General features: G+C 45.9%; 2 protein-coding genes across 5 annotated transcripts in view; one reads left to right on the forward strand and one right to left on the reverse strand.

Annotated features, from left to right (window-relative positions):
• Positions 1-1,277: 1,277 nt before the first annotated feature.
• Positions 1,278-18,390, forward strand: WDR45B (WD repeat domain 45B). 3 transcript variants are annotated; one of them, XM_061376981.1, is made up of 10 exons: positions 1,278-1,490; positions 7,116-7,190; positions 10,148-10,249; positions 10,847-10,934; positions 11,411-11,505; positions 13,248-13,438; positions 15,109-15,194; positions 15,978-16,079; positions 16,695-16,752; positions 16,878-18,390. In XM_061376981.1, exons 1-9 carry the CDS (start codon positions 1,424-1,426, stop codon positions 16,750-16,752), a joined length of 864 nt encoding a protein of 287 aa, XP_061232965.1. In that variant the 5' UTR covers positions 1,278-1,423; the 3' UTR covers positions 16,878-18,390. The 3 variants fall into 3 exon arrangements, with proteins under 3 accessions (XP_061232965.1, XP_061232963.1, XP_061232964.1); XM_061376979.1 differs by having other exon boundaries at positions 1,279-1,490; positions 16,631-16,752; XM_061376980.1 differs by lacking the exon at positions 7,116-7,190 and having other exon boundaries at positions 1,279-1,490; positions 16,631-16,752.
• A 3,868-nt stretch (positions 18,391-22,258) lies between these two features.
• Positions 22,259-25,295, reverse strand: part of FOXK2 (forkhead box K2) — a 71,083-nt gene continuing 68,046 nt past the window's right edge. For both annotated transcript variants that reach the window (XM_061377050.1, XM_061377051.1), the window contains one exon: positions 22,259-24,528. In XM_061377050.1, the coding sequence (XP_061233034.1) occupies positions 24,332-24,528 (197 nt within the window). In that variant the 3' untranslated portion in view covers positions 22,259-24,331. The remainder of the gene's footprint in view (positions 24,529-25,295) is intronic.

Here is a 25,295-nt window from a genome sequence, read left to right on the forward strand (position 1 = left end):
CTCTGTAGGCGAGTAGGGAAGATTCAAGCCAGTAAAGTGCCATTTACGCCAGGACCGGGACCAGTCCGTGCATCATTGCTTTAAAAGCGCAATGGGGAACAAGGCTCCTCGTAGTTAAAGCCGTAAGCGGCAACGCGCGGTGGAGGAATCCCTGTCGGGGCTCCCTCGGCGAGCAGCAGGCTCCACCTCCTGGTCTGCCTGCGGCGAGTGGGCTGCAGGGGTGAAGCTCTCAGACTGCAGCGATTGCATCTGCACACGTTGAGGACAGGTGTGTGTAGCAGCCTCCGGCTCCAAGAGGTTAAACCAGCATCAGGACCTCCAAACCGCAGGACCAGGCTGGTTATGTGTGTGTGACAAGTGGCTGCGTGCAGGATGAAGAGCTCTCTCCGTGCATGTGGCTATGCTGTGCCAAGTTTCTTCCACGTTATGATCTTGGCCACTTCAGTCACCGGGTCATTGGTTTCTTTCCTTTCTGTATGTGACACGCAGCAAGAATGCCTAGGGAGAGAGAATGTTAATATGGATGTGTGCGTTCTCAAGGTCAGATGCTCTATTCCTTCTGCCAGCCAGTATAAAGACAGAGTAAGGAGAGGCTGGTGGCACTCCTCGATTCTGGTGAAGCTTTGTCATTATTTTATTTATATATATATATAAATGTATGTTTTACATATAGAAATATATATACAATGTAATATGCATCATTATATATTACATATATTTATATATATATATTAGGACATGGGATCACTGGCACACACTGGCAAGCACACACAAAGCCATGAGGTAACGTAAGTTTGAAGGGACCTCAACAGCCCATTGAGTCCATCATCTTGATTGAAGTAACTTCACTGTTGATTTCCCCTCAAGTTGCATTTCCACGTTAAAGCATCAACTATTTTCACATATTCTCGCTATATTTCGTGGTTTTACCAGTGACATACTCGGTGTGCCCTGCATGGGAGAGCTTGCTTACCACCCGCCCCTCTACAGCTGGAGGGAGCCCATGGGCGGCAGGGTCCTGTGCGGTGGTACCAGCCTGGGATCCCCACCCCGGTTCCAAGGCTGCAGCCCTGGGTTGAGAAGCCCGCGGTGTGAGGGGGTGCTCCCGGTAAGGAGCAGGGCTCCGCAGCCCCGCACGGAACCGGACTGCCCTCGGGCGCCCCCGCCGCCATTCCGTGCCCGGCCGCAGGGGCGGGGCGTGGCGCCGCTCGATCGCTCGGCGCTCCTCACGCTGCCGGTGGATGTCCTCGGCGTTCGACGGCGCTGCCTGCTGGGGTCGGAAGCAGCCGCCGGCCTGTCTGCCTCGGCTCCGCTCGGCTCGGTTCGGCCCGGCTCGGCTCGGCGGGCTCCCGCGGCGGGGCTGAGGCGGGCGGGCGCCGCCATGGTTTAAAGGACGGCGGGCGGACGCGAACGGGCAACAGCCATGAACCTGCTCCCGGCCAACCCTCACGGCAATGGGCTGCTCTACGCCGGCTTCAACCAGGACCACGGTGAGGTGGCCGGGCTGGGCCGTGGGAGGGTGGCGGGGCGCGGCGCGGCGCTGTGAGGGGAGAGGGCCCCGCCCGGGTCCGGTGCTGTGCAGCAGTGGTGCCGCAGGAGGCTGGCGGTCCGCGGCTGGGACCCCGGCGGAGGAAACCGCCCGGAGCCGGTGAGGGGAGCGCAGCGCTGGGCCAGGGCCTGGCGGGGCTGGCGGCAGCGGTGAGGAACCGGGAAGGCGGGCGGGGCTGCCCGGGCTGCTGAGGTGCTGAGGGCTGGGCGCTGCTGCTGCTGCGGCGGAAGGTGTTGCCCTGCTGTAGGCCGCAGAGGGGCGGCTGCACCGCTCGTTGTGTGAGCTCTGGTGCCGGTGTGTGTGTGTCCGGCCGCTGCGGAGGGAGCTGCGTGTGGAGGGACGGAGGAACGGTGTGTAATAACGTGTGTCTTTGAATGCGTCTTCCTCTCGTGTGGTGGTTTGGGACTTGCGAGTTGCGCTGCTTAAAGCTGGCCAACGTTTCTTGGGGAATTGTGTAAGTCAGCGTTACAACCCGTCCTGACAGGGATTTAAGTGCACTTAAACTTGAAAACGCATCCTGAAAAGGTATTTCGCAAAAAGCCATTTTCGCCGTGGAAGTTCTTTGCATTCAAGATTGTGGTGTAACTTGGTTTTCTTTCTTTTCTTTTGCCTCATTCGTATTCCAGAAATTACAGTTAAAGCTCCTGATCGCTCTGGCAGACAAGTGCAGGTGCATGGACCACTGAAAAGCTTCACCTTATGCTCAATTTACTGCTTTTTCTTTGCTAGAAAGGGGAAGACCTGTTCCAGGAAGGGGTTGCATGGGCCACATCTTGCTGGTGCAATATAAAAATAGCACCAGTCTTATGAGTAAGAGTAATTTTTGTGGAATAAGGACTACCAGGTCGTCATTTTGTAACATCCTTTTATCTTGACAAATGGTATTCTTGCCTAAGACAGTCTTGCAGCTGCTGTTGTTTCAGCTGTGGATCATGTACCTGTTGCTGGTGCTATTGAAGTGCATTAGTCTGTTGAATTTGGTCTTGTGTCTCTGATGAAGCTTTGTCAGCAGTGTATCAAGGTGTTCATGGACTGAGCTGCTTGGTAGCTCTCTTCATGCTCTCCTGCTGACTTCAAAACAATACTCAGGTTTTCAGCAGCTCTACACGTGTTTCCATCTTGCATTTGCAGAGATGGAAAGAGAGGTTTGTGAGCATGAGTTTCATTTCTGACCTGCAGGGGTCTGTGAGGAAGCAGTAACACTGAATGAGCAGCCTTGGTGGGGCTCGGTTATAAGGAGAACTGTGTGAGAAGTTTCTTATTACAAAATGCCTTTAGCGCATTGTTTCATTGTGTAAAACTTATTCTTTGTTGCAAAGGCTTCCTTAAATTCTGTAGCAGTAACTGCAGAATAAACACTGTTTTTGATAAGGTCACATCCAAAGTTCAGGAATTTGTCTTGGGAGTTGGTGAGCTGACAGCATTCAGGTCCCATCCTACCTAAGCCTGGCTAGCCAACTGAGTAACAACAAAGGACTTCAGGAACAAACCCTGTTTGGTTCTCATGTGCAGGCTTCTGGAGCTCTTCCTGTTATGAGTGGTGACTTTTGAACTGTAGGGAACATGCTAACACTTCACTAGGGCCTTTTAAAGTGTTAAAGCATAGGTAGTTCTGTGGCTGCTCAGAGAAGAGTGGGTAAGAGGAAAAGCTCACTTCTTCCTTGTTGCTTCTACCAAAAATAGAAGTATGAATCACTGAAGTGCTGAAGCTCAGTCCTGTGGGTGTCTGCATTTATTGTCACAATAACCTAATTTCCTAGTACTTTAAAACTAGCCAGTCCCATCATGGTGGAAGGGTGGGAGGAATGAGCTAGTAAGTCAGTCCAAGTCTGAATGTCTGTGACTGACAAGTGTTAAACCACCTGCTGTCTTCCCAAGGTGTGCTTCCCTTGCTCTGTTTTGAGTGAGACTGTGCTTTCCTATTGGGGATCTTTACCACTTTCTGGTTTTAAATTAAACAAACAATGTAATGCCCCAAAATTAAGGCCCATATTGCAAGGTGTTCTGAGGTGTTCTATAATAGAATAGTCTGACTTTAGCTGATAGATGCCTTATTTCAGGCACTCTTCTGATGCTTTCAGGACAGTAAACTGCTTTACAGCAATGAGTAGACAAAACCTCCTCACAAATTACCACACCAGAAAGTCTACATGTGAATTGCTGACAAGTTTTTCTTTTGTCACTGTTGTAGTCTAAAGCTAGTTTGAAAACCGAGGTGTAGACTTGTTTTCATGTTGAAACACTTGGCTTCCTTGCATGATGTCCTTTAGTGGACTGAAATGCTTTGCTGTATGAACCTATAAATTTTAGTAGGGTTCTGTGCTCTCTCTTATGGCTGTAGACGGAATTTGCTGTGGTCAGGAACCTGTCGCTTCCCTTGACTTATTTCACTGTGGCAGTTTCTGGATCTTAAGCCCTAAAGCCTGCAGATTTCTTAGTCCTCATGCCCCTTTCAGCTTGTGGCATCTTCTAGGACAGTCATGAGGTTAAACCTTCCTTTGTCTTTGGTTTTAGAAAAACAAAACTTGCTTGTGGTCTCACTGGGAGTGTTGGTAAATGGCACTTTTACTGTAGGAATAAGTGGGTTAAGCTGATAATTCTGCAATAGTTAATGTTTTATTTATTTCTGTAAGTATCTGAGTTGTCTTTTGTCAGTGACAGCATGTCTGGCCCCTCTTAAAATGAGATGTGAACTTCCCGTGGAAGAGAACATATTGCAGCAATTCCCTCTTCTGGCAGCCCTGCTGCAGCTCTCTCGTACAGAAGAGCTTATAAGCCATAGCTGCTGAATTTGGGATCCCACTGGTTAACACTGGGCTCAGTAAGATAGGAAACACCAAGCTCCAAAGCTGTTCCTGTAACCTGGAATTGAATGAGTAGCAGTAATCTTCCTGTATGTTGTTTTTTCCTGCTTACTTGGCTTGGAGTTGCTGTGACTTGAGATCTTCCTATCTCTGTCAGCAGTGATCACTGCGTGGGGAATCTCACTGTTACTCACAGTCCCCAGTTCTGGTGTGCTGTCTCCAGTTAAAATATAGATGATTCCGAAGACATCAGAAGCAGCCCACGTCTTAGTCACGAGGTTACTCCTGCAGAATAGCTATAGTGGTGCTACAGGAAATATCATGTCTGCATCTTATTGCATCAGCAATGTTCCATTTGGGTTTGTTGTAAGCTGCTGATACTAACACAAGTAGAACTTTACAGCGCTCTTTTACTATTGAACATTTGAGCTTCACTCTCCTACAAACACAATATTGTGTTATAAAACTGCTGTTGGAAAAATAATGACATGGATACACACTACAGGTACCGGAAGTACAGTATTGTTTTACATAGAGACACGTTTCCATTGTCACTTACTTCCAAGTTGTCCCAGTAAAGTACAATGTATTTGCTGGAAGCAGACTGCAGGAGGCAGCAGCTTGTTGGTGCTGTGGTTTCAGCACAGAGCATCCCTGTGTGTTCAGTTGACAGCAAACTAATGAATGATGTGTGGAGAAGGGAGGAGGTAAAATTAATATGGTTATTTTAAAATCATCTATTTCAATACATTTACTGATTTTCTATAATTATTCTTGTTAATCACTGGGTGTATTTACACGTGTAAATAAGAGCTTTTTGCACTTAACTTAGTACAAAATCTTGGACAGGTGAAGTTGTGCCTCTGTGAGCCTTTTGGGTTGGGGAGGTTAAGTTTGTGTGTGTTATTTTTTTCTCTGGTTAGCTGACTGGTAGTGTTAGAACAGTTCACTATGTTGGGCCTGTGGCTCTGCTGGTGGTGACTGTGTGACAATAAGAGGGTTTAACTGGTTTCCTTCCTACACTAAAGGGTGCAGAGATGGATCTTGTTGTAATTATTCCTTTGTATGTGCGTTCATTGAATGGGAACTCTAAGGATGCTGCTGAACGCTCCCCACACCCTGTAGGATGCCTGTCCCAAAAGCGGGGGGGTGGGGGGTGTCTCTTTTTTATGTTGCTGTTGGCTTTGGTTGGTTGGAAGTTGTGTTTGGTTGGTAGGCTTTAGTTGGGATTGGTTGGTGGTGGTTTTTTAAGTGGTCCTACATGGAATTAAACTCTTGAAGTATTAAAAATGAATCTCAAATCCACTATTATTTTTACCAAATTACAGAGTTTTTAAGGTAATGCTGTTGCCAAGATCAAATTTATTGTAAGTTTTTATGTTGTTATGCAAGAACATAGACATTTTTTGTCTGGTTTATGACAACAACAACAAAAAAAGATGGCACCAGTTGTATTGTTTCCTGTGACATCTTAACCTCCATCAGGATAGGAGCAGTGGGAGATGTGGCTTGAATGTTGCTCCCTTGCTCTTCAGTGAGCATATGCAACTTTTCCAGTTGAGCTTGTATTACGCACACAGTGTGCAGAGCACAGGCAGTGAGCGGTGTGTGTTGGGTGAACACTGCTGGCTCTTTGTGACCTTTAACACCAGGAATACCTGAAGCAGCCTCTTGCACTCTGAGCCTTTTTGCCAGCTTCTGAGCCTTTGCTAGGCAAACCAGTAGAGTCTGTGTGCAAGAAGTCATGGATGACCTGGCTGTGAGCAGATGGTTTGGAGACCATACGTTAAGAGTGAAGACTTCCCTTCCTTCCCCACCACCCTGTGATTTTGGGGTGTGAGTTTGGAGAAGGGGTGCCTTTAGACACAGCTCCTCAATTTTACTGGTGGGGGGTCATACCCTTGCAGTCACTGCAGTGGGTAAAAGTAAAACCAGGCTAATCTGAGTATCTTTGTTCCAGTACCTTCATCTTAAACTGGGTTTTTGATGCAGTGCACATACATCATGTAGTAGCTAATGTTCTGTCAGTCTGCCTTCAGCAACAGCTTCTTAATGACTTGTAATTGCTCTAACTTCTTGTGGGCATTTCTTTATGTTAGTAACTGCATCCACCCCTTAGCAAGTACAACAGGACATGATGCTGGCAGTTTGTGGGTTCCACTAAAAGGGCACACAGTTAATTCTGGACATAAAAGTAATTGAAATCATTTTCCAGAGTATTTTAATTTATCTTCTAATAATTCCCTGGTTTAGACTTAAGCTACTGGCATGCAATTATTGACATCTGACAGCAGTAGCTCTCTTAGAGCTTTCTTTAAAGCTACTTTTGAGAAACTTTCTTCTGCGGCAACGTGAGCAACGGATCATACTCATGTAGTTGTAACCGTGGTGTAAATTTGGATTTAATAAGAAAGGAGGGGGTTTGCTTCATAATGACTGCTGGGCCATGAAAAGTAAAATACAGGTTTCTTTCCCTCTGCAGTGCCTGGCATAGGATACAGATGGGGTGGGAATTGCTCTCCTTTCTCACCTGTCTAAAAAAGAATACTGAGAACTTTCCACTGGCCTTTACTCAAAGTGGGGGACAACTGCTCTAAAGGGTTTTCACTTGCAACCACTAACAAAGCTGCAAGTGGTCTTCAGCTTGAGTTTAACACAATGCAGTTACCAAGTCGTGCTCCTAACCCTCTGGCTCTTGCTTAGTTCTTGAGTGTATCTCGCAGTTACTATATATGTGTATATATATGTGCTTTTTACTACAGGATGCTTTGCATGTGGGATGGAAAATGGATTCCGAGTGTATAATGCAGATCCCCTGAAAGAAAAAGAGAAACAAGGTAAAATGCTTACTCATTATATTGTGCTAATTTTGCCTTTGAAGCTCATCCTACTCTTGTGTTTTCTGTAAGATTCTTGCTTAGCTTTCACTGTTCCATCACTGGAAGGCTTTGAATAAAGCCTCAAGAAAGGAAGTCCATGCTGGTCCTGAAGGGACTCTCACTTACTCAAATGTTTAAATGTTATTACTTTGCATAAAGCTAACTGATGATGTGTTTGTCTCACATTCTTGCAGCGGCTGAATTGTGTAGCCATTGCTAATGTTTGTAGCCCTGAGTGGGAGATAAGTTGTCCCATTATTCACAAGTGGGAGAGGAGTTATTGCTGCAGCAGTGTCATGTACCATCAGGAGAAGTTGTTGTGTTCTTGTGTAGTAATCTGAATGATCTAGTGCAGCAATGACACTGCTGCCTTTCTACTGGAGATCTGAGCCTAACATTTCTCATACTTAAGAGTACTGCTTGCAAGAGCACTGTGAGCACCCACCTCTAATACTTGAAATCTTACATTCTCTGTATGCTTAAGAAAGGATCTCAAAGCGGTAATCATGTCTTGCCAGAAATGACCAAATGAGCCACATTAACAGGTAGTGGGGCTTTTCATCAGAAAGCAAACCTAACTCAGTAGAAATAAGGGAAAATGAAACCGAGCCATTGATTCTAACCCTAAATATAGGCAGAAAGCTGCCATGCTGACCATGTCACCCAGTGTTTCCAGCCTGTGGTGATAGGAAGGATTTAATAAGAGGAAAAATGTATTTAACAGAGCAATTCCTATGAAACCAGGCATGCTTTCACTTTCTAGTGCTCTTAGGGATTTTAGTCAGTATTCATGTGACCAAAGCTGACAAACTATTTCTATTCTTAATAGCAAATTCTTCCATAAGTAACATGTCTTGGGACTGTCATCTGTGATAGCGTGCTCAAAGGATCAGAGTGAAGCTTGAAGTCCTGTTGAGTTCCGTGTCAGAACTCTCCCTGCCGGTAGCTGGGGACATACTGCAGGACTCCTCTGGCACAATGCTCCATATGAGTTGGATTGCCTTTTCCCTGTGGATTCTGAGAGGTCAAGCTGTACCGGCTGCATAGGTGCACAGAGAAACCTTGGTCATCTTCTGTGTATTTTTAAACCTACCTAAGAATATTCCCAGCTGGAACTTGTCTGATTGGTTGATTCCTGTAACCCAGTATGAAGCCAGGTCTTACCTGTTCCACCCTGCCTTGTCTGTCTTATAGCCAGGAGTTCCATGAAGTTCCTCATCCAGTTATCAAGTGTCAGAACTGTAAAGAGAACAATTAAAGTGTTCTAACAGCTCCAGAACATGTTGCATGTTCTTAAACTGTCTTGGGCTAGCATTTGTAAGTATTTTAAGACTTTGTCATGGTGATAATACCTCTTCATAGTGAAATGTGCTGTCGTGCTTTGAATGCTTTAATGGAGTTAAGAGGAGAATCTGGTGCGGAAGGGGGTAGTGTCCAAATGCAACTGTTCAGGAAGGAAACTCAAAAATGGTGTGAAGAAACCACAAGGACTTGTATGAAATCCAAGGCATTACTGCTCCAGTGTGGTTACCTTTCCAGGCATCTACTTTCAGCATTCTGTGGTCAAAGCCCCAGCATCAGTTCCTCATCCAGATGTACTGCTACACTGCTTAGCATCTGACTGAAACTCTCTTGTCCTCTCCTTCATGCATATGTCTCTATCTTCCTGTTGCAGGGCTCCCAGCTCCTCAGGCATTGTTGCTGGTTTCTCCCATCCCTGTTTCTGACAGTAGGTCTCTCCCTCTCTCTTGTCCTTGCGAAATTTCAGCTGCTGCTTTAGCTTTGAAGCAGTTCACTGGTTTCATCTGCATTTCCTGCTCCAGCCTACCGGTGTGTGGAGGTACTGGACAGTCTTTGGAAGTTTATTATTAACTCTGCTCATCTACCTTGAAGGCCACAGCCAGCCTCCTCCTGACAGTTCAGTTCCCTCTCCTCAGCGGAATGCCAAACATCCTTCTAAGCTACATAAACAAAGCCAAGTGCCCCCCCAAATGTCATTAAATAGAACAGTTCTTTTATTATAAACCCCTCTGGTTGATCTTTGTTCCTCCCCTTGCACCATGAGCATGGTGTATGCTACTTTCTCTGCAGTAAAAAGAAAATAAACCTCTTTTTCTTGCACTCTGAAGGAGAAGCTGTCTGCACCAGCTGGTCTGGTTTGCTTTCACTGTTTTCTGCATCACCAAGTTGAGGCTTGCTGGAGCCAGACCTTACTTACCTGTTCCAGCAGCTACAGGTGTGCTCCAGAGAACAGCACTAGAGCTTCTAGTTCATCAATGTGTGTTTCCCTTCTTCCCTCAAATCCAGGTCTATTAAGACACATCCCCTTGCACATAAAAAGGTTATGACTAATGAATGCTGCTGGCATCTTTCTAAATGCGTGGCGTTAGCATAACAGAGCAACATCAGACTTGAAATGTGTGTGAGAAATGCATTTGAGCTGATGAAATCTTTCTAAGGTTATTTCCAAGCCGGCTATGTAACAGGCATTACTGAGCTGCCAAGATGGTGTTGCTTCATCTCCTCTCATGCAGCATGTTTTAAACCTTGCTGGGTTTTTTCTATAGATCAGGATAAAGCTGTCCCAGCTGTGTGACAGCAACAGGGGTGGTCTGGATTGCTGTGAAAAATAAGGCAATTGTGCTGAGGATTCTGATCTTAAACAAGCACCAAAACCAGAACAAATCAAACAAAACCCCCAAACCTCCACCCTTTTAGGGAAGGTTTCTTGCCTGTCACCACCAGTCTTAGAGGATTCTCTGTTTTTTAGGGTCAGCCAGGATAAGAAGGCACCAGTCTTCTCTGATGCCTGAGAGATGTGCTGGAGAACACAAGCTTTTATTCTAACAGTGAGGGAAGAAGAGATGTCAATGTAACGGGGTCTGACACTGAAATAACATTCATTTGTCTTGCAGAATTCCTAGAGGGTGGCGTTGGCCACGTGGAGATGTTGTTTCGTTGCAACTATTTAGCACTGGTAGGTGGAGGAAAGAAGCCCAAGTACCCACCTAACAAAGGTGAGTCTGAGCGATCTTGTAAAGGGTTGCCTTGCTCTGTGTGTAACTGCCTGGGGAACTCAAAACAAACCAGACCTCCTTGAGCTGGGGTCTGGCATCCTGAAGGCTGGGTGAAAGGGATGGTGCAGCAGGAGCAGTGAGATAGTTGCAGCACTGTGGTGGTAACTGCATTGCCCAGGCTCCGAGACCTGGTGGCAAAGGCTGCGCTCCTCACAGTTAGCTATGCACAGGCTCAGCAGCCTGAGGGTGGAAGAGCTCCCTGTTGGCAAGCTCTGTGGGAAAATACAACACTCTTTTTTTACTGCTTCCTCATTTGTAACTCTTGGAGCAGAACAAAAAAACTCCAGATTGTGTTTAGAAAAATGTATTTATTTTTACTGTCAGCTTTTGTGGTTGTAGTTTACAAGCTCCTACCTGCGCGAGTCACAGCATGAGAGAGCAGGTTGGTGTGTGGTGGATACATTCTGGTTAGCAGGGTGCCAGCCTGTAACTGCTTACTATTGGATGCACCTCTGATTAGCCTTCTTAGACACCAGAAGCTGTTGTAAGGGATGGGGCTCTTCAGGCTTTTCTAACGCAATCTCTGCACTGTTCCAGTAATGATCTGGGATGACCTGAAGAAGAAAACTGTCATTGAGATCGAGTTTTCAACAGAAGTCAAAGCCGTTAAGCTGCGAAGAGACAGGTGGGTATGACAGCATTCCAAATGTGGTTTGGTTCTTTACACTGTTGCTACTCATTTCTAGCTGTTTGTAGCAAGAAAAAGATCCTGCTTTAACTCCAGGAACTAAACCAGGTTTTCAAGGGCAGGCATTAGGCGTTAGCAGTGTACTTGGGCTGTGAACTGTTACCTGAAGCCTTGGTGAAAAGGCTGTAAGATTTTCTGGCCCCCTAATGTCAGGAAGTGTTCTCATGTGGCTACTGCTTTTCTAGGTACAGAGGAGTGTGAAAGGGATTCAGCAGAGCTAGAGCAAGAGCATCTCTTAACAGCTGGAGTCTCTGTGGGTGGAGGGGTTGGATAAAAGGGCTTTGCAGGCTCATAGATGCAATGCTGGGAGGGACACACAGCCATTAAATCAGTTGAAAGCCTTTGCAGATCTAAGTTGGTGTCTGTCCTGGTTTCACCCACCCCAAGTCACAGGAACTCTTTGTCTCTTTCAGGATTGTGGTAGTCTTGGACTCGATGATCAAAGTTTTCACGTTCACACACAATCCCCACCAGCTGCACGTCTTTGAAACCTGCTACAACCCTAAAGGTCAGTTCTGTGTGTGTGGGCTGGGGAGCGCCTGTGGGTTTGTTCTGTTCATCTGCAGCTGCATGAATGGGTTGGTTAGTACGTCATAGAATCATAGAATAGTTAGGGTTGGAAAGGACCTTAAGATCATCAAGTTCCAACCCTCCTGCCATGGGCAGGGACACCTCACACTAAACCATGTCACCCAAGGCCTCGTCCAACCTGGTCTTGAACACTGCCAGGGATGGAGCATTCACAACCTCCCTGGGCAACCCATTCCAGTGCCTCACTACCCTCATAGTAAAGAACTTCTTCCTTATATCCAGTCTAAACTTCCCCTGGTTAAGTTTTAACCCATTACCCCTTGTCCTATCACTACAGTCCCTAATGAAGAGTCCCTTCCTAGCATCCCTATAGGCCCCCTTCAGATACTGGAAGGCTGCTATGAGGTCTCCATGCAGCCTTCTCCAGGCTGAACAGCCCAAATTTTCTCAGCCAATCTTCATACAAGAGGTGCTCCAGCCCCTGATCATCCTTGTGGTCTCCTCTGGACTTGTTCCAACAGATCCATGTCCTTTTTATGTTGAGGACACCAGAACTGCACACAATGCTCCAAGTGAGGTCTCACAAGAGCAGAGTAGAGGGGCAGGATCACCTCCTTGGACCTGCTGGTCACGCTCCTTTTGATGCAGCCCAGGATACGGTTGCTTTCTGGGCTGCAAGCGCACACTGAGGCTGGCTCATGTTCATTTTCTCATTGACCATCACCCCCAAGTCCTTCTCTGCAGGGCTGCTCTGAATCTCTTCTCTGCCCAGCCTGTAGCTGTGTCTGGGATTGCTGGTCATTGAACAGTTTACTGAGTGCACTGTAGTCATGCCCTGTGGAGATGCTTTTGTGTTTATAAAATGGATATTAACATTAATACTACTTCATAGAATGGTTTGGGTTAAAGCTCCTCCAGTTCCAACCCCTGCCACAGGCAGGGACCCCTTCCACTGGAGCAGCTTGCTCCAAGCCCCTGTGTCCAACCTGGCCTTGAGCACTGCCAGGGATGGGGCAGCCACAGCTTCTCTGGGCACCCTGTGCCAGCACCTCAGCACCCTCACAGGGAAGAGCTTCTGCCTAAGAGCTCATCTCAGTCTCCCCTCTGCCGCTTTAAATCCATTCCCCCTTGTCCTGTCCCTACAGACCCGTGTCAAAAGCTCCTCTCCAGCTTTCTTGTTGGCCCTTTAGGCACTGGAGCTGCTCTAAGGTCTCCCCAGAGCCTTCTCTTCTCCAGGCTGATACTTGGCATGGAAAAGCTTTTTCATGTACTCCTGTTACAATACAGATTTGGTTTCTATAAGAGCCATGTGCTCTTACTGTGAAGACCCTCTAAACTCCATGTTTGTGTAGAGAAACTAAACTGTCAGCTGTTATAAACTCTCACCCTTTCTAAACTCCTAAGGAGACTATTTCTTATTTAAACACCTTTGCTGTTGCAGACTGATGGAGCTGTCTCTGAGAACATGCAAGTTTTAGGTAACCACCACTAGCTTACTCTGAAATGAAGTGATGAGAGCAAGTTGAAACTATGCTACTCCCTTACTTCTCTGTGCTTTGCACTTGTGGACAGATCATGTTCTGGGATGCTGCAGTAGCCATTAAAATGAAATTCTGATTTCCTACATGTTCGTTTATTCTGAAATTACCAATATTTTAGAAACTTTGAGAACTTTATGATGGAAACTACACCGTTACTCTCTTCTTCCTTGTCTTGTAGGTCTCTGTGTCCTTTGTCCGAATAGTAATAACTCTCTTCTTGCATTTCCTGGAACGCACACTGGGCACGTGCAGATAGTAGATCTCGCCAATACAGAAAAGCCTCCTGTAGACATACCAGCCCATGAAGGAGTCTTGAGCTGCATCGCTTTGAACCTGCAGGGAACAAGGATTGCAACAGCATCAGAAAAAGTAAGAGTCCTGCATCCTCCTACCTCTGCTGTACCGTGTGCTCCAGCGCAGCGAGTTCTCATGGAACAGGAAGTAGCATCCTTTTTGTGGGAAAGGCTGGCAGTAACTACCTGGAAGATTTGTCACTGATGTACGCAGTGTCAGTCTGGATCTCCACCGTTCCTCTGGGGTAGGATACACCACAGTGACCCAGAGGTCATGTTTGGGTTTGAGCACTGCACCAGTGGCTCTTCAGTGGCATTTGACTGAGATCTGGCCCAAGCAGTGCACAAGTGTCATGTTCTGCTATCAGATACTATTGATTTTAAAAGCAAAGGGGGTGGGGGAGGCTTATTTGCATTCTTTCACCTTCATTAATTCTGGTTAAATTATGCTGACAGAAATCTGAAGTTCCTGTGTGTAATGCAAACCCCTCTGGGCTGGGTGCTGAAAGGAGCACCAGACAGGAGGCAAAGCTGTGGAGCTGCCCTCTCCAGGGGATGTCTGGGAAGTTGGCTTGTGAGATGTGGCTCCTGAGGAGCACTGGGGCTGAGGTAGCCAAGTCCTTGCTACCTTCTTGCACTCAGCTGGAATGACTTGCTCAAGCAGAAGCTAAATTAATCCATCCAGTCTCTGCTTAGAAGAGTTTCTACTGCACAGCCTATAGCTTGAAAAGCTTAAAAACAGAAAGTGCAGCCACAGGCTTTGTTAACTGAGCTTAATTACTATAGATCTTCTAAACAAAGCTCTTAAAGCTGCCAGCTCCTTGGCTGAATATGCTAAATAAAATAGTCATCTGCTGAATGTGTCTTAACACATTCCTCTCCTGGTATAGAGAAAAGGTTTAGTGTTTTCAGCCTGAAACAGGAGGATGAGCAAACTGCCATTGTGAGCAGGGTGCAAGCAGACATCTCCAGCTTGAGTCTTAAATCAGAACTCAGCTGGTATTTACCTCTCTCTCTGCTGGGTTCTGGTAGTTACTGGTGTGTGACCAGAGAGATGCTTTTGTTAACCAGGTGCATGGCAGGAGTTGTGGGGGATGAGGCAGACCCACTCTTAATCAGGTGAAAGTCCCTTTATTTGAGATCACTGACTTGTTGTGCGTCTCTGGTGTCAGCTGGGTTTAACTGAAGTGCAGTTCTCCAACACAGCGCTGTCTGTAACCTGACTCTGGGATCCCTCAGGGTTGGATCAATACAGATAATAAGCATGGGACAGGTAACTAATTCTTCTACATTACTTCAACTGAACTAATTGTGAGTCCAGCCACAGCCTGAATGTATTTAGTGGGAAAAAGAAATTCCACAGTAGCAACCAAAGCAGAATAGTGAATGTGGGGAAGAAGAAAGAAATTATGTGCAGAACCCCAGCCCAAAACCCTATACACAAGTCTGCTCCAGTGTTTGCAAACTAAGGCCAGGGCTGCACTAGTGCTTTACAACGTAACCTGGAAGAAAGTTCCTGAGTTGAGTAGCTAAGGAACAAGAGCCAAAGCATTGTAATATTGGGGGGGTGTGTGTGAAATTTGATAATCCTTCCCAGCAGTTAACAGTGAGAGGTTCTCCCAGACCTATGGGAGTTGAAAAATGGTGTATGTAGGGCATGCTGATCAGGTGGAAGTCTCGGATGCGTTCACAGATGCAAAGAGAAGCCTCTGTTTTTGCTAATGCAATGCTTGATTCCTTTTCAAGGGGACCCTCATAAGAATATTTGATACTTCATCAGGGCATTTAATCCAGGAGCTACGCAGAGGATCACAGGCAGCCAACATCTACTGGTATGTTTAATTGCTCTGCTGGCTCTTGTGGGTGGCGGTGTGCTGAGGCGCCCTTGTGGCATCAGCACCCAAGTCATCTCCAAAAAGCAGAGGGAACTGATGGTGCTGCAGGCACAGGGGTACAGTGGGCCTGTGCTGCCTCTTCTCTGCTCCATGCTGGTGAGGAGAAAGCAGTAGCTGGCGAAGCCCAGCATGGATTATGTACTGATAATCCAGCTGTGTGTCAAGTAAAGGGGAGCTGGGGGGTATGTCACCTCCACACTGAATATGGGGAAGGCAATGACCCGGTTTAACACTGCCCAGAGAGGCTGGGATGGGCACCCTGGGACAAGGGGAGGTTTATTCTCACACAGTGCCACTCTGCATGTGAGAGCCCCTGGCAGAGGTTTGACCCTTACCTACTGCTGGAAGCATTTTCCCAGGAGTGGGGCAACTCCCCTTCTTTTACTGAGCACCACTCCAGGTACGAGTGTTGCCCACTGAATCCAGCACCTCATCATAGCATAGTGTGTGTGTCCTCGCAGCAGTGGCTGAATGTCCCACACAGATGTTGTCTGTGTCGAGGCAGCCTGCAGCATGGCTGCTGATAAACCAGGCCCTCTGCCCCCTGAGGGGCTTTTCATCCTGTCAGCGAAGGAGCAGCCCCAGCACCTGCAGAGTGGAGCCATTGCTCCCTGCCCTGCAGTTGCTCCAGCCAGCAGCTGCAGCAGCACTTCTGTGCACACTGGGAGCTGTAGGGGTCATGTTCAGTAGCAAGACTTCAACCGCCTGTGTTCTCTACAGTATTAACTTCAATCAGGATGCTTCCCTGATCTGCGTGTCCAGCGACCACGGCACAGTGCACATCTTTGCTGCAGAGGACCCCAAAAGAAATAAGCAGTCAAGGTAGGGCCAGAGGCATTCTGAAGCCTTCGGGGGCTGTGGAGGGGCTTTAACAAGAGTTCAGAGTACGGGTCTTGTCAGGCAGTAGCAAGTACTTGCACTATGGAGGTGGTAAGACCAGTGTGCTGTGCTTGAGTGAAGCTGTGGATTTGGGATGGTAACAGCCACTGCCACATTTACCACTGTCCTTTGCAAAGCAGTAGGAATCAAGCAGCAGGTCAGGGTGTTGCTTTTGTGGCGATCTCAGCACATAGTTTGTGGCTATTTCACATAAAGCAGTTTCTAAAATCTGACTAAAAATCAATCTTTTTGGCAGTTTTTGCAGTTGCTTAAGAATGTAAAAGCAGAAATGTAGTTAGTGGCAGGGTCCCCCTCCCCTAGAAAGGGAATCGTACCTATTATTGGATATTTTGTGAAAGAAGACAAAAAGCCCATCAAAACCAGCCATTAGCGTGAACCCTATGACATGTTCAGACACACGAGCAGTTCTAAGTCAACTTAAGTGAACACCTTACTAAGTCGTTATGCCTTTTTTTCCCCTCTCTCTCTTTCAGTTTGGCCTCTGCCACCTTTCTCCCAAAATACTTCAGTTCCAAATGGAGTTTTTCCAAATTTCAGGTTCCCTCAGGCTCTCCGTGCATCTGTGCCTTTGGAACAGAGCCAAACGCTGTCCTAGGTAAGCAGTGGAGGCTTCCCCAGGTTCTCTCTGGAGAACCAGGTTTTTGGCTACACTGGCCTGGAGCTGGGGAGCAAACCTATCCCTCTGCCCAGCTGAACTGACCCTCTTTGTTTCTGTTTCAGCAATATGTGCAGATGGCAGCTACTACAAGTTCTTGTTCAACCAAAAAGGGGAATGCTCAAGGGATGTCTATGCTCAGTTTCTAGAAATGACTGATGACAAGCTCTGATCGGGTTGAGGGGAGTGCACGGGTCAAAACACTGCCCTGGCTATTCCACACCTTTGGAAGGACAGTATACGAGTGGCCAGTACTGATCAAGAAGTCTAGCAGACCTTACTAGGAAGCCTGGCCCAGCACAATCACAGGAGGCTCTGAAGTAGTGGACTACGTATGTTTATTCTCATTTCTGCAAGTATTCATCATTAAAATCTCTTTGGGTTACTGTCATCAACTCAAGTTTTCAAGATGTGGCTTTCAACAAGCTTGTGCCTACTGGGTTTCTCTTGCTCTAAACTGTGAAACGACTTTCAATTGAACGTGAGTGCCTGCCACACTGAAGAGCTGCAGGGCTGTACAGACCTACACCTGGCCTCAGAGAAAGGGAAGTGCCAGCAGAGGAGGTCTGAATGGCTGGGAGTGGGGGGAACACTATGGATCACATGCAGATAAACCTCTACCAGCCCAGTAGGGAGCAGGGTGCTGCCTGACCACACCCAAGGGGAAGAGAGGAAAGGGGGGACAAGTGTGTGGCCAGAGCTGACTGTTAGCCTCAGCCAGGCTTGGCCTGACCTGGCCTGGGGAGGGAAGAGGGTGGCAATTGCACAGCCCCAGACCACTGCTCCTGTATGCCTGTGGTCAAGTGAAGTGATCAGTACCAACTATGGAAGATGCCAAACTGCACAGGAAGGCTGAAGGTGGGTTTAGGTACTAAGTGACCCAACCGCCCTCTCACCAGGGTACAGAGCAGGCACACAGGGTGCTTGGACACCAGGAGCTCCTGGAGCAGTGGAGTGAGTAATTCCTCCTGCAACAGAACAGCTGCTCCAGGATTAAGTGCCCCCCTTGAACCAGTGCACAAGCTGTTCTGATGCTTCTGGAATGCTGTGATGGGATACTACATCTCCAGCATGGTCACTGAACCAGGGGCATGAAGCACCTCTCTGCAGTGGCTTCCAACCTGCCACCCTTCCTTTTTTTCTTTCCACGTGGGATGTTGCAAACCAAGTTCTGCTGGCCTAGGGACAGTCAGGTGAGACTAAACCCACTGACATGTAAACTCCTTCCCAAAATTGTTACATGGCCAACACATATTTACTGCTAAACTAAGGCACAAGATGCTAAACAAGAAGCCAAGATAGATACAAGCTCTGCTCCGAGCACAGAATGCCCAAGGAAGGGGAGGCCTCCTCTTCAGAGTCCCATTTCACAGATGGTAGGTCCCTCTAAGGTTGTTTAGCTGCACACTAAATTTGACAAGTTTCGTTTAGTGTCATGTAACATACTAAGGACTAACTTCTACGCAGACTTTGATGTCAAAGTTGCATGTTGCTTTTACGTGTATAATCACAGAAATTGTTTTGCACACTTATTTGTAATGTTATTTCTTTTAAATAAAAGTGACTAATTTTGCTGTACTCGCTGATGGATCACAGCCAAGGTCCCTAACACCAGAGGTGTGGGGTAAGTAGGTAACAGAGACCAGTGGTCACTGCTAAAGGACAGAAGCTGGATGTAAACAGAGGACAGTAAAGCTACGAACCACTGCCTGGGACACGTACCTTGGTATTGACAACATCCGCACCACCACATGGCTGCTCTGCCGCTCTGCCCTGGTCACAGCTGCACCAGCACAACCCCCAGCTGGAGGTGGCTGCATCTCCCCGGAGCAGGACAAGACAAGAGATGATCCTCTGAGGCTGACAGATGTCCTCCTGCTGGCACAGTTGTAGTTGTGTACGATCCAGTCAGCTGTACTTGCTTTAAATAGGGAAACTACCTAAAACATCAAGGCTTCTGCATGGTGCTTTGAAGGTTTTACACATCTTCATCCGGTACTTTAACCACCTGTTTGGAAAGTTGTACTTCATGTATTAGATGGACCATGTACCCACCATGCAGATGGATTAAGATACCGCATGGCTGTAGGGTCAGCGCACTGTGAAGCTCAGACACGCAGCAGCAAGCTCACCCACACAGCAGGAGTGTATACTCACTCCTGGCAGGACACCAGGGAATCACAACCCAGGCAGACATAGGCTTAATACAGATCAAGTCTGCAAGGCCAGAATGAGCAACCATCACCTTTCAAACATTGCTCTGCTCTAGAGGAAGCTGCAGCATAGGAGAGCACAGTAAGCTGGTACAAGTCTGCTCCACGCAACCCGAAGAGGATTAAATAGGTTTTTAAATGTCAAATTCTTAGCTTAACACAAGTGTTCCAGTCCAGGGGTCCACTAGCCTTTCCTCCTGTAAGTACAGCTGGTTTAACATGCGGCTAGACATACGCTGGCCCTGTAGACTGGCAGGGAAACAGGCCCATGGTGCTACTGGGTTCATCTGCCCATCATGAGGAGCTGTCAAATTTGCAGTGTAAGTCTAAATAGGACTATTCTTGAAAAAGTCTTTCCATCAGCATCATCTAGTTAAGTATATGGACCATCAATTTCTTTTTGTTTAAAAATAACTAAACGCCTTCTCTTCCCGTTTTGCTGCCTCTTTCCACAGTACCTGTGGCACAGTTCAAAATACTGAAGGGAAAACGAATGGATCAGCCGGTGCACTTCATCAACTGGTAATGCCAACCATGTACTCCCTGGCAGGAGCCAGTGTTTCTTTCAGGACCTCTAAGTATTTAAAGTAGAAAATACAAGATTAATTGTTAAAGCTATAATACATAAGACACAAGACTAGTGCTTGTGTCCATGGCAGACACCACTCACCTGGATACAGCGGCTCCGGAGCAGCGACCACTTGGGAGTGAGTCCTACTCCAGGCCCACAGGTTGTGACCTCTGTCTTGCTGAGCATTTCAGTACCCCCATTTTGCTGCTTTTTTTTCCCCTTCTTCCCCAAAGGTTGTATGTGTTCAAACAAGGCAGTGCCTCAGGCCTGGCTGCAAGAGATCCCGTGGGATTTCACACAACAGGCTGTTCTTACTAAAGGAACAGGTTATGCTCTTTAAGCTTCAAATATTCCAGCCCTCTGCAGGAGTTCTGAAGCCCACCTTTGATTTCTCCTCAGCTCTTGGAAGTCTTGACATGAAAAGCAAGACCCAGCATGCAGCAAGGCTTTCTGGTACTTTAGAAAAAAAGCATTTCCCCAACGATGAGAAACAAAAAACCATGTAACTAAGGTACAAAAGAGGCTCAGAAACCAAACCACCAGTCATGGAAATGAGTCCAGACAGTGCACCTCTCACTAGAGTGATTTCTAAAAAACCAATCTGTTAAGTGTGTGGCAACCTGGGCTCTATGACTGCACTTGTGACCAGCGTTTTGTTAAACCACTGAACTCCCTTGCCACGTACCTGAGATCAGCCTCAAATGCAACACAACTTCCAGAAGAATGAGACTCTTTGATAGAAAAAATAGTTCTTAATTGATTAACAGTTGGGAAAGTAAAGAAGCAGGAGCAAAGCTTGTTTTCATCTGCCAGTCCACAAATACGATCAAGAAGAACCTGCTGACTAAAAGCAGCCCATGTACTTCCAAACTGCAGCCACTCCCTTTTTCAACTCATTTTGGGCCAGGCCCAAAACAGAATTCTCAGAATGTAAAACTATCAGGTATAGGGGGGTCAGTCAGGTTATTAGAAAGCAGCACTCAGTTTAGTGTAAATGAGATATAATATACCCTATGTAGATATTTATCCCTTGCAAACATGTATATACAAAATCACAACTATATAAATCCCAACCCAATCTGTATTAACGGCAACCAACCAATCAAAATTTATCTTTTGGCAGAAATTAAACCAAGACACAAACCATAGAGCTGAAATTGACTGCTGAAACATCGAATTCCACTTTTGGATTTAAGTCATTCTCAACCCCAACATTTCCACACGACTCCACATGTTAAAAGCCAGAAAAGCAGCACTGCCCCATGCTGCCTCTGAGCAGCCATGAGCCTGGGGAAGTAGCTCAGGGAGCAGAAGTGCGTTTGTGGCTTTTGGGGTCAGCATGGCACAAGGTACTTACGTGAACCAGCACAGTTTAAAATGGCACAACACCAGCTGCTGGCATCAGGGTAAACACACCACAGCATGGTGTGGCAGCAGCTCAGAACTGAGACTAACCCTAGTGACCCAGAGAACCTAGCCTTTGACATCACCCCATCTGCAGTCCCCCTCTGCTCTGCAGACTCAGTGTCACCATGCCAGGTCGTACAACACCCTCAGCTGCTGTTACAGCACCCAGCAAGACGGCAGAACTGTGGTGTCCAAAGGTAGATGCAGCCCACTGGCCACGCTGCCACCCTCCCAAACCAGCTACACACAAGCGGCTCAGGCAGGGAGAGGGGTCTGTGTAAGGACAGAACATGCTGGTAGTGGAGAGACAAACACTTCTGTCACTAGCCATGAACATTGGGTCTTCCGTACATTATGATTCTGAGTCTCAAAGTCATTTTAAAGATGACACAAAAGCTGACTCTTAACAGAAAGAACACAAAACATGCAGCTGAGAAGGAGCACAAAAGGGAACAATACCTTGCATCACAAAACACCAAAGGTAACTGCAAAGGCTGTATCAGTTCCTAGAGAGAGGTCAAATCTCTACGTACATGAATCACCTGAAGAAATTTTCCATTCGCAAAAGAAAGATCCTGTTGACTGCAGGTGTCCAGGACGAGCAGCACACTCACACTACTTTAAGAAAGGTCACCAGCATCACTGCAACCAGTCTCATTCTGCCTCTGCCATCCTGTGGTCACCACCGCTGGACTGGTGGTGGGAAGCTCATCACTACACTGACAAACTAGGGAACAGGTCTGTCTTAACGACCTAACGATTCAGTTTAGTCAGGACAGAACCCTGCACTCATCAAAAGCACTGGGGATGGTCCTGTAGAAGCATCCTTAGCACCACCCACAGCACGTGTCAGTGGATGTGATTCTTATGGAAGAGCATAAGCAGTTTTCTCCCATCATGCAGCTTTCCCAAAGGGCTCATCCACGTGAACAGAGTACACATTCTTGTGCTGAACCCCACCGCACTGTAACATTATTCAACATCATTCTTGGACTAAAGCAAAAGCCTGGCACTCTACCAGCTACTAGGAAGAAACTTAACTCCATCCTAGCCAAAACCAGGACTCAGAGTCAGGCCACAGCATATTCCCACCTCCCCCTGTGCCCCGAGGTTGTTGCCTATCATTACCTGACAGTGAGGACACCTTGGCTTGTTCGGTCTGATGGCTTTTCCTGTGGTACTGCCAACATAAATTGGATTAATTGCCCCAAAATACACATAAATACTTCAAACACACTGGTGCAGTAATGTCAACTTAATTTGCTGAATAAAATTTAATTTTATTTAAAAAATCTTATACACTATTATTCACCTAGCCCTAGTTGTGAACAGATTCTCACTTCTGAAAATAAACCACATTCTAGTCAATTCATTCAACACCAAATTAAATTACTAGTACTGGATTTTTTTTTTCTTAAAAAAAGTATGTTAAAACTTTACTTTTTTATTTTTAAAACCTCTAAAGAAAACGTTGCAGTTTTACAGAAATGTTTCTTTTCCAGGTTATACTTTTTTTTTCAATGCCTGTTATAAATTCAGCTTGTGTAGAGTTGGTTTTTTTTTTCATAGTTTTTTAATATGTATTATCTGCAGAGACATTGTAACAGTTCCATTTTGTGGATGAACACAAAACTTGTACAGATTTCTCATATTTGGTCTTCAGGTAAATAGTTCCCAAAAGCTGCCTAAATAAACCACTTCAAACTGTTCAGTCCAGCATGAGAACACAATCTTTCCTTCCGTACAGGGAAAGGAAAATATAAATAATGCATCATTAGTACAGAAAATGACAAAAATCAGATTCAACTGAAGCCAGCGATGCAGCTTCCACTCACCTGACTGCATGAGGAGATAAGACGTTAATGTGAATTAAAGACTGAACAGCAGCCTCACGTTGCAATTTGATTTTGAAATGTAAAGTGGAATCTATTACCACGATTAAAGTGAGAAATTGCCAATACAGCTTTAAATGTTCAACTGCAGAACACACACTTAAAAAAAAATAAAATAGTAGAATAACATGGTAGCCACTGTTAGAAAACCACAACAGCTACGCTCACTGGAGACCCTGAGGGGTCAGTGTAGGACATCAAAAGTGTTATGGAGAAACTGGTCAGATTAAGTTCTACTGATGGGTGCTTAAGCTTAAAAATATCGAATATACCTCTGACAAGATAATTTTTACTCTTTTTAAAAGGACTTGTGATAAAGAATTTCATCTTTCTAAATGAAGAACAGTCTGTTATCTTAAACATACACAATATTAAGCGAGACTCTTGTTTTACTTTAGACTGGAAAATATGCCAGGGACAGTCAAAGTCAACACAAAGTAACAAACAGCAAAAGGTAGCAGAAAGAGAAACAGGTAAGTGCAGCTCTGGTCAAATTCATAGCAGTTCTTTACGTCAGTTAACGGCTCATTTACATCGTAATTTCTAATCAGTTACATGCAAGCCCAAAGAAGCATTTGATCACTACACATGGTAATAAAATTTGATTAAATTTATCAGGCAACTGCTAAAATATGAAAATTTGCAGATGTAATAAAGTAGCTTTATCTGAACTTGAACAGGACAGACAAAAGTAAATCATTCCGTTGGTTAAAAAAACCCTACATTCAGTTTTTACCAAACAAAATTTCACATGAAAAGTATTGTGTGATTCCAAAGTTTCCGGAGTAGAAATGGAGTGATTTGAAATGTCAAAGACCCCATTGTTTTGCAAAGAAATGAAAATACACCTCAAAAATTTCTAATTCCACATGTGAACAACAAAATACTGCATATCTACCAACAACTGCATCGGGTAGGTCATTATGAAAGGCTAGCTGCCAAGATGTAGGAAATGGCTCCTTGCCTCTGTTCCCTTTGAGGAATATACAATCGTTTGAAACCAGTTCACACTAAGCGCTTATCATGCTGCCGTTACACTGAGATACTCAGTCCTTAAAATAATCTGATAAAGATTTTTTTAAAGCTGCAGCCCTCCCCAACACTGTATTTCTCAGTGTGCACAGTTCGGTAGGGGCAGGGAGGAGCGGGGGTCACAGCCTCTGGAACAAGATGGTTTGCAGTTTGACTTTAAATTACCAAGTTTTAAGGCCACCTGTGTTGGGTTTTTTTTTCAGTGCTGAAAGTTGAAGTCTGATCACAGGGCCCCTTTCCCCACTGCGTGAGAACATGTTCCAACATTTTAGGTGTTATATTTAAGTGTCTCCTTTTGGCACCACGGAGTTTTGTTTTTGTTTTTTTTTTCTTAAAAAAAAAAGAAAAAAAAAGAAAAAAGAAAAGAAAAAAAAGAACATAAAAAAGAAAACTCCCCTAAGTTTCTAGTTCTGGCTGCCTTTATCACTCACTGCCACAGGTGGGGTGTCCACGTTAACAGCTATGACTATGCTCTCTCCATCTTCTGTTTTGATACGCTTGAGTTCCTGCTGTTCCGACTGGTCTCCATTCTGACGCTTGGTTGGGAGGGAGGCCGAGGCAGATGCATGGGTCGCCAACATATGCAAAGGACTTGCAGCAGCTGTGAAAACACAATGAAGAACTTCAGCACACTAATCCCCATCAAACAGAAGATGCTGAAAGAAACCTGTATTTTCAGTACAACCATGAATTCCTTTATTGGTGCCACGTGGGGCATTTGCAATCCCAGCTGAGATTCGGGTCCAATTGTTTGATCTTTGTACAAACCTGAAGGACATTGGCCCAAATCGCATTCACACAGATTTGGACAAAGGTAGGAGAATGGGGATATGGCTCTTTTGTCTATGGGCAGCTGAAGACACAAAGGGGTTAAATGGCTGAAAGCTACACTGTATAGCCACAGCTACCCTGTAATTTGTAACACAACTGGGAAGTCAAGATCCCCTTTTCTTAGGTTCTGGCTGAGTCTGCAGATCACTGCAGAACTCATTACCTAGCCTGAACGAGTGCACCACTGTGACATAGCCATCTGTGGCCATCAGTTATTTAACACAAGCTACACAAGACACATCACCCAGAGGTGTGACTCAAGCAGTGATTCCTCTCTGACAGATAATGAGGCCCTGACCTACCGTGTAAGGAAAAAGGCAGCGCTTCAAAACGTATTAGTGTTACGAAATGACCCATTTGATTAGATTCAAGAGACAACTAACTTAGATCAACAGGTGTATGTATTTCAAACACCCTATACAAGATTTTCATCTTTCTCGTTCCATGGTAAGATAGTGTAGGTCACTATTAATGGGCAAGACCAGTCCTTTAACCCTTCCAAGACATCCAAAAATTCCCTCTCTCTACTTGTCAGCA

The sequence above is a fragment of the Neopsephotus bourkii genome, unplaced genomic scaffold, assembly GCF_033783945.1.
Source record: "Neopsephotus bourkii isolate Nb327-2 ecotype Australia unplaced genomic scaffold, CSIRO-AGI_Nbou_v1 NB_1749, whole genome shotgun sequence".
NCBI classification, from domain to species: Eukaryota; Metazoa; Chordata; class Aves; order Psittaciformes; family Psittacidae; genus Neopsephotus; species Neopsephotus bourkii.

Excerpts from the sequence above, each read along its gene's own strand:
- WDR45B (XM_061376979.1), top strand. The coding sequence starts at position 1,424 with ATGAACCTGCTCCCGGCCAACCCTCACGGCAATGGGCTGCTCTACGCC. Across the intron at positions 13,439-15,108 it reads TTGCAACAGCATCAGAAAAA|GGGACCCTCATAAGAATATT; the intron begins GTAAGAGTCCTG and ends TTCCTTTTCAAG. Across the intron at positions 15,195-15,977 it reads CAGGCAGCCAACATCTACTG|TATTAACTTCAATCAGGATG; the intron begins GTATGTTTAATT and ends TGTTCTCTACAG.